General features: G+C 50.0%; 1 protein-coding gene across 1 annotated transcript; it reads right to left on the reverse strand.

Annotated features, from left to right (window-relative positions):
* Nucleotides 1–427: 427 nt before the first annotated feature.
* ACTC1 (actin alpha cardiac muscle 1) lies at nt 428–5,924 on the reverse strand. The gene is made up of 7 exons (XM_049825685.1): nt 5,829–5,924; nt 5,104–5,252; nt 3,659–3,983; nt 2,836–2,997; nt 2,531–2,722; nt 1,116–1,297; nt 428–747 (listed from the first exon to the last, which is right to left on the reverse strand). Exons 2-7 carry the CDS (start codon nt 5,230–5,232, stop codon nt 604–606), a joined length of 1,134 nt encoding a protein of 377 aa, XP_049681642.1. The 5' UTR covers nt 5,233–5,252; nt 5,829–5,924; the 3' UTR covers nt 428–603.
* Nucleotides 5,925–7,127: the final 1,203 nt, after the last annotated feature.

Consider the following 7,127-nt stretch of genomic DNA (forward strand, 5'->3'; position numbering starts at 1 on the left):
AGTTACAAATCACATTCTAAATGTTAAATTATGTTAATACATAATTCTTTTACAGAAGCTTTGGCTTTCAATAAATTAATATTAAAATACTTGGGTTATACTAAATGCAATGGAAGAAACATTTCTAAACCCAGTGAGTGAATATGAGAGCTTTGCTTCCACTTGTTCCACTTAACTGGATCTACCCTCAAGGCTATTTCTTTGTAAGCCTTGATATATGATGCTTCTTTTGTTTCAAGTTTCAAAATTAAAACTATAAATTCTTACTAATAGAAAACCATGACCTAACACGCCCACATCAGTTAGGGCACGCAGGCGGTGAAGGCATTGATAGGTTTGATGAGAGTTTCCAAATCCCAGGGTGTTTAGTCTCATTTTTTTGACAAAATAATACTTATAATAAAACAAAAGACAATCATTTGTAGGTTGCAAGTCCCAGATCTTGTTTATTTATAAAGCAATAAATATTAGAAGCACAAATAAATTGCACGGGTGTGTAAACAAACTGTACAATGACTGAAGAGTTCAGGAAGGGTTGCCAGAAGACTCCAAGAAGCATATTGTCGTCATCCTGAGTGGGAAGTAAATTGAGGGAAAAAGTGCTTAGAAGCACTTGCGGTGGACAATGGAAGGACCAGCTTCATCATACTCCTGTTTACTGATCCACATTTGCTGGAAGGTGGACAGAGACGCTAGAATGGAGCCACCAATCCAGACAGAGTACTTGCGCTCAGGTGGGGCAATGATCTAGGATGAAGAAAAGCAACAAAATCCTCATTTAACAGTTACATTTCTGAACAACCAACCCACATCACGAATGTAACAAACCACTAGGTATTCCCTTAAGTAAATAAAGAACTTTTCTATAGTAACAGTATAGATCTTCAGCAGCTGGTACGACACGTACTATTCCTTAAGAAAAGCCATAACCATACTTTCCTCTTTTCTAACACTTGCTTCTAACCAATATAATTATTCTGATTAAATGGAATTTCTCCTCATTTGTCCATCAGCTGTAGATCTTATTTTTGAGTTGTTCCTATAGCCTAATTTAATGATGTGGACATTTTCGCCATCTTTATCCACATCTTACAGCACGGAGTCAAATTCCTTACCTTGATCTTCATAGTGCTAGGAGCAAGTGCAGTGATTTCTTTCTGCATGCGATCAGCAATGCCAGGGTACATCGTTGTACCACCTGAGAGGACGTTGTTAGCGTACAGGTCCTTACGAATATCAATATCGCACTTCATGATACTGTTGTAGGTAGTTTCGTGAATACCAGCAGATTCCATACCTTGAGAAGAAAGAAGACAGTAGGTCAGTAAATTATGCAAGAGGTCTTCACGAGAAGAACTCTTGGCATTTCTCCTCGTCATTAACATGAACTTCTATGACCTTTTTTTGTAAAATTACTTACGGATTACTAAATGTTGCAGAAAAATGTTAAAAAAATAATTACAGATCTAGTTTAGAAAATGAAAATTATTTGTTAGAAAAGGTAAGAACCATGATGCAAGTGCAAAGGAATGATACGAAAAATATACAGGAAGAGAAGAAGTAGACACACAAGATAAACTGATTTAGTACCTGGTGATGGGAGGAAGTTATACAGCGCAGAAAACATGAGTATCAGGTTATGTCAGAGTCTCACAAAAAGCATTAGTTGAATATAGTAAAGACAGCAGTGAAGACAATGAAAACAGTTGAAGTAGAACTAAAGAAGACAATCGTAACTTCATTTCTTTTTCAGCCTACTCAAAATACAGTCTATACTGTTTAGAAACATCAAGGCAAGACAAAGCCAAGACATGGACCAAGATATTAGTGTTGGTTGTAAGGGAAAAGAAACCAGAAGCAAGTGTTTGTAGGTTGCATTCCAATTTATTAATGTTAACAGGTGCTTCCTGAAAGGGCTGACACTAGATCCACAGTGAGATGTCAGCTGACGAACAACTGCACTTACTGCTCAGGAGTTAGAGTACAAGCATTTGCTACATCCGTCAGCTGCACTCACAAACAGCAAAGCTTACCATCTTGACCGTGGCAATGTTTAATTACAGTGCATATTAATACACACACCTTCATTCCATTTTTTCCCCTCCCAGACACTTCACTGCTTCTTGGAGTCAGATACTGTTTTAAGTTTAAGCCTTACAAATACAGCTCTGAAAGCTATTCTTGCCATCAGTGACATAGAAACATAGAATGTCTCGAGTTGGAAGGGACCGTTAAGGATCATGGAGTCCAACTCCCTAATGATGATATTCTAACTGTACATTTTATCACTAAAAAAATTGTGGCCCTAAAACCTGATCTAAAACTTGCAACAAGAGGCCAGAGCTCAGCGAATTACCAGTTGAGCTCCCATCAAGCACAGCTTACAGGCACTAGAGGATCTAACTCATTATTTATTTATATTTGATTTAGTGCCAAATTTAGATAAGCAGGAAGAGGAGTGGGACACCTTCTAGATCTTCTGATTCACTCATACCTCCTACAGAAAGGAGAATTTCCCGGGAACACTTACCAATAAAGGACGGCTGGAATAAGGTTTCAGGGCAGCGGAAACGTTCGTTACCGATTGTGATCACTTGACCGTCAGGCAATTCATAGCTCTTTTCCAGAGAGGAGGAAGAGGCAGCAGTGGCCATTTCATTCTCAAAGTCCAGTGCAACATAGCACAATTTCTCTTTGATATCACGAACAATCTCACGTTCAGCTGCAGATATATGGGTATCAAATCAAGGTTTGGATAAGCAGAATACTAGAGGAGGAAGATGGGCCATGAGAGACATGAGGATTTTCACAGGAGGGCAAAGCTGAAGGACTGACCTGTTGTCACAAAGGAATAGCCACGCTCGGTGAGGATCTTCATGAGGTAGTCAGTCAGATCCCTGCCAGCCAGATCCAGACGCATGATGGCATGAGGCAAAGCATAACCTTCATAAATAGGTACATTGTGGGTGACGCCATCGCCAGAGTCAAGAACGATACCTGGGAGAGAAATGTCAGAGAGCAGTTGAAATCACCTAGCAAATGCTTAGAGCCCTTAGGCACAGTAAGCAGCAACAAACACAACACAACATAGGATTTTTTTCAGGCAGTATAAAGTAGCATCATTCTATTTTAGCCATAAAGATCTTGCCCGTTCCTTCGGTCTTTGTTTGCCTGGACGTTCCTGTTCGGGGTGGACTTTCCCATAAAACAGTTGTTCCATTCACATTTTAAGCTAATCCATACGAGCAGCCTTCCACTAGCTACTACACCGAGCAGTAAGTATATCTGCAATAGTGATTGTCTTGATCTGATAATGGGCATCTTTGGGGCCCAGCTGAAACCTCTAAACTGGTGTAATACTTGTGTAACAGCGGTATCTTCACAGAAACGTCTCCTCGCTTGCACCATGGCAAGCGGCAGGAGACTTTGTTCCCCAGGGCCTCTCCAAAAGCAATGCAGACAGGTCCACGTCGTCCTTTCCATAGGCTATGTCGTACTGGCTCTTCTGCTACTGTTACCATCAATCGCTATAAACTAAAAACACCTAGCTTTCTGTAAATCTGAATGAGTTACGGTGGGTTTTCCTCCTCTTTGGAGTGGGAAAGAAGGAGAGTTCCTGAAAGGAAATAGCTAAATAGTGATTATTTGTTTATTTTACCTGTTGTACGGCCAGAAGCATACAGGGACAGGACAGCCTGGATCGCCACATACATAGCAGGCACGTTGAAGGTCTCAAACATTATCTGGGTCATCTTTTCACGATTCGCTTTCGGGTTCAAGGGGGCTTCTGTGAGCAAGGTAGGGTGTTCCTCAGGGGCCACACGGAGTTCATTGTAGAAAGTGTGGTGCCAGATCTTTTCCATATCATCCCAGTTGGTGATGATGCCATGTTCAATGGGATATTTCAAAGTAAGGATACCTCTTTTGCTCTGAGCTTCATCACCCACGTAGGAATCTTTTTGACCCATACCAACCATAACACCCTAAGAGAAGAAAGTAAAGCATTATTTGAGGAAGACAACGCCACGGAGCCCAAACAATCACATCACAACTATGCCATCTTCAAGAAAGGTACAAGCAGTCACACCACTAAAAGGTTGATTAGGAAAAGAAATGAGCATTATTAAATTATTAAGTGAACGGGATTTGAAGCTTTCTCATAAAATCCTTTTTCCTTTCATCAGATGAAAGGATTTCTTCCCCTTTTATAATGCACCTCTTCTTTTCAATTACTTTTTTTCTGGTCCAGAAGTTTGACTGAAAGCAAACTGCACAGCTTCATGAGCAGGAAAAGATACAGTGAGACGTACAAAGAGAGTTTATAAACCAGAAGATACAGAGGGAGATTAGCCTTCTAGTGAAGGAAGATACTGCATATTACCGTGGAGCCTCAGCAGTAATTAATTCACGATAACAAAATACAAATTGCAAATGTTTTAGTTAAAAAAAAAAAAAAAAAGGCATTACAAACTTTTACCCAAGGGAACCGTAGGAGAAAAAGTACCATATTTTCTGTGCACTGATTCAACTGTGACAAAAGAGGAGGAGAATGATACGGGAGCAGAGAAAAGGAGGCTTAAGAGAGCGGTAAGAAGGTAAGCTCAGAGACAGACAAAAGAAGTAGAGGAAATTGAAGGAAGGTGTTTGGTACGTGAAACGTTGGACAGGATGGGTGGGAAGGGCCTTTAACAAACTACGCTGTGTGCAAACTCCGCCAGCGGAGATGCCGTTGAACTAGCACCAGCGGCAGGTCTGGCCTAGGGGACGGAGCGGGCAGCAGCTTTGTAGGAAGCTGGGTTTGGGCTCACTTGGGGGGGAGAGAACAGGGAGGGAGTCACGAGGGAAGCTGGCGAGTTAGCCATAGCTGGGGGAAAGGGAGAAAGTGCTAGAAGGGAGATAAGGGAGAGCCAAACAGGGGAGCCGAGGGAAGCGCTGGAGAGGCCTGGGAACGTGCCGCTAGTACTAGCGCAAGAAGCGAGCGGAGGGAAGGGCTGGGTATTTGGGAGACAACGGAAGAACTAGGGAGGGAAGGGGCGAGTGGAGGCGACTCCTGGAGGGGAGGGGGAAGGCTCCCTCCTGCCCCGGTCCTGCCTCCGTGTTTACCTGGTGCCGCGGGCGGCCGACGATGGACGGGAAAACGGCCCTGGGGGCGTCGTCTCCGGCGAAGCCCGCCTTGACCAGCCCCGAGCCGTTGTCGCACACCAGCGCGGTGGTCTCCTCGTCGTCGCACATCTTCGGAGGGAGGCACGGACCTGAAAGACAGCGCGGCGGCGCGTCCAGACCCCGGCGGACAGTCCCGCGCTGCCGCGGCCCGGCGGCGGGCGGCGGCGGCGGCGGCGGCGGCGGCCCCGCCGGGAGCCGGGGCGGGAGCGGGGAACGTGGCCCGTCCCGGGACGATGCTCGGTGCCTCGGGCGCGCCGGTGGGCGGCGCTTTGAACGGGATCCGTCAGCCGCTTGCTTCTCCGCGCCGCGGAAGGCCGCTCGTTAGGGCACCGTTAGCGGTGCCCTCGGGCCGCAGGTGGAAACGGGAGGGAGGGAGGGAAAGCGTTTGAAACGGCGGCGATCGGCGCTGGCCGGAGAGCACTTCACGGCGGGGCCGGGGCTGCGCGGGGACGGGGCGGGGGGGGGTGTCCCCGGCCGAGATGAGGCCGTAGCCGGGAGAGGCACGGGCAGAGCAGCGGCTGTACCCTGTACCTGCACGGCCGGCACCCGCCGCCCGCCCGCCGGTGCCCCCGTCCCGTCCCGTCCGGTCCGGTCCCGTCCGGCCCGGTCCCATCCCGTCCCGTCCCGTCCCGTCCCGTCCCCGCAGCGCTGCGGGCGCTACTCACCAGAGCAGCACCGGCGGCGGAGGGGGGGGGGGGCTGCGGAGGAGAGCCTGGGTGCCGGCTCGGCGGAGCCGCCCCGATTTATACCCGGCCGAGGGGCAGCGCCGGCCGGGCCCGCCGCGGGCCGGGGCAGCCACCTTCTCCTTATTTGGTCGGCTCCGCGCCATTGAGCGGCCGCGCAGCCATGAATGGAGCCCGGCCCGGCCCGGCCGCCCGGCCCATGTAAGGCAGGCGCGGGGCAGCGCGCCCCCGGCCCGCCGCATGGCCAAATAGGGAGCCCCGCGCAGCCCCTCGGGGGCCAGCGCTTTCGGGGAGCTGGGGAGGGGGGGGGGGGGAAAAGGTGGCCCTCCCGGCAGGCCGCCCGGGGGCACGCCCGGAGCCCGGCGCCCCGAAGCGTCGAGACCCGCCGGCGCCGGCCCCGCAAGGCGAGGCGGCGCCTTAGGCCGGAGGCGGCCGGGCTGGGCGGAGGACGCCCCGGCGTTCTCTTCCCCCGGCTCTCCGGTTCCCCACCGAGAGAAGGGGCAGCCGAGCCGAGCGCCCCTCGAACCGGCCACCCGTGAGGTTGCGGCGGTGCCAAGGCGCGAGGCTCCTCCGCCGCCCCGGAGTGCCTCGCCTTGGGAAGGGGCAGCGGGCGCCCGGTTTCTTCAAACTTGGATGGATGGATGGATGGATGGATGGATGGATGAGCGCGCGCGGCCGAGGTCGCGCTTTTCTCCGCTTTTGCCTGGCGCCTAAGGCACAAAGCGGGATCCGCTCGTTTACAGGAATACGCCTGTAATTCGGCTCCCCGTTTCTGCTCGTTGGACGCGCACCGGATCGGCAGCGCGGGGTGGCACGTATAGGGCGGAGGAGGAGGGATGGGAATAGCTCGGGCAAAAACCAGCTATGGTATTGATGTAATGTGACAGTTGTTTGCCCGCTCAGTTGTTGAAACATCCACATTGATCATTTGTTCCAGCGGTGGAGCCTAGAAAATCCATGTATCTTCAGGATTACTTTTTTTTTTTTTTTTTTTTTCCCCCCCAGTTAAAAATAGAAAGGCTGGAGAAGCATCCCTTGAGTGGGTTTGGCCTGGTATGTGAAGGCAGAGAGCGTCAACACGCGTCCCAGAGGAACTGCGCTGTAACGCAGGTTACCGTGTCCTTCGGGAGCTCAGCTTATAAACCGCCCCGTGTCTGCCTGGGTACAACACGACGGGGAGGAGCCGCGGGGAGAACCGAGGTTTGGGACAGAAGGGAAGGGTGGGATGCAAAGGTCAAGAGGGGAACGCTCTGTAAACTGGATCGACTGCTTAAGCGCAGG

The sequence above is a fragment of the Accipiter gentilis genome, chromosome 22 (assembly GCF_929443795.1).
Source record: "Accipiter gentilis chromosome 22, bAccGen1.1, whole genome shotgun sequence".
In the NCBI taxonomy this organism is placed as follows: Eukaryota; Metazoa; Chordata; class Aves; order Accipitriformes; family Accipitridae; genus Astur; species Astur gentilis.

What these genes read in the sequence shown, in the direction of transcription:
- ACTC1 (XM_049825685.1), bottom strand. Translation starts at nt 5,232, where the DNA reads ATGTGCGACGACGAGGAGACCACCGCGCTGGTGTGCGACAACGGCTCG. An exon ending in TGCTTCTGGCCGTACAACAG is followed by an intron (nt 2,998 to 3,658) that starts GTAAAATAAACA and finishes TTTCTCTCCCAG; the next exon opens with GTATCGTTCTTGACTCTGGC. An exon ending in CTAGCACTATGAAGATCAAG is followed by an intron (nt 748 to 1,115) that starts GTAAGGAATTTG and finishes TCTTCATCCTAG; the next exon opens with ATCATTGCCCCACCTGAGCG.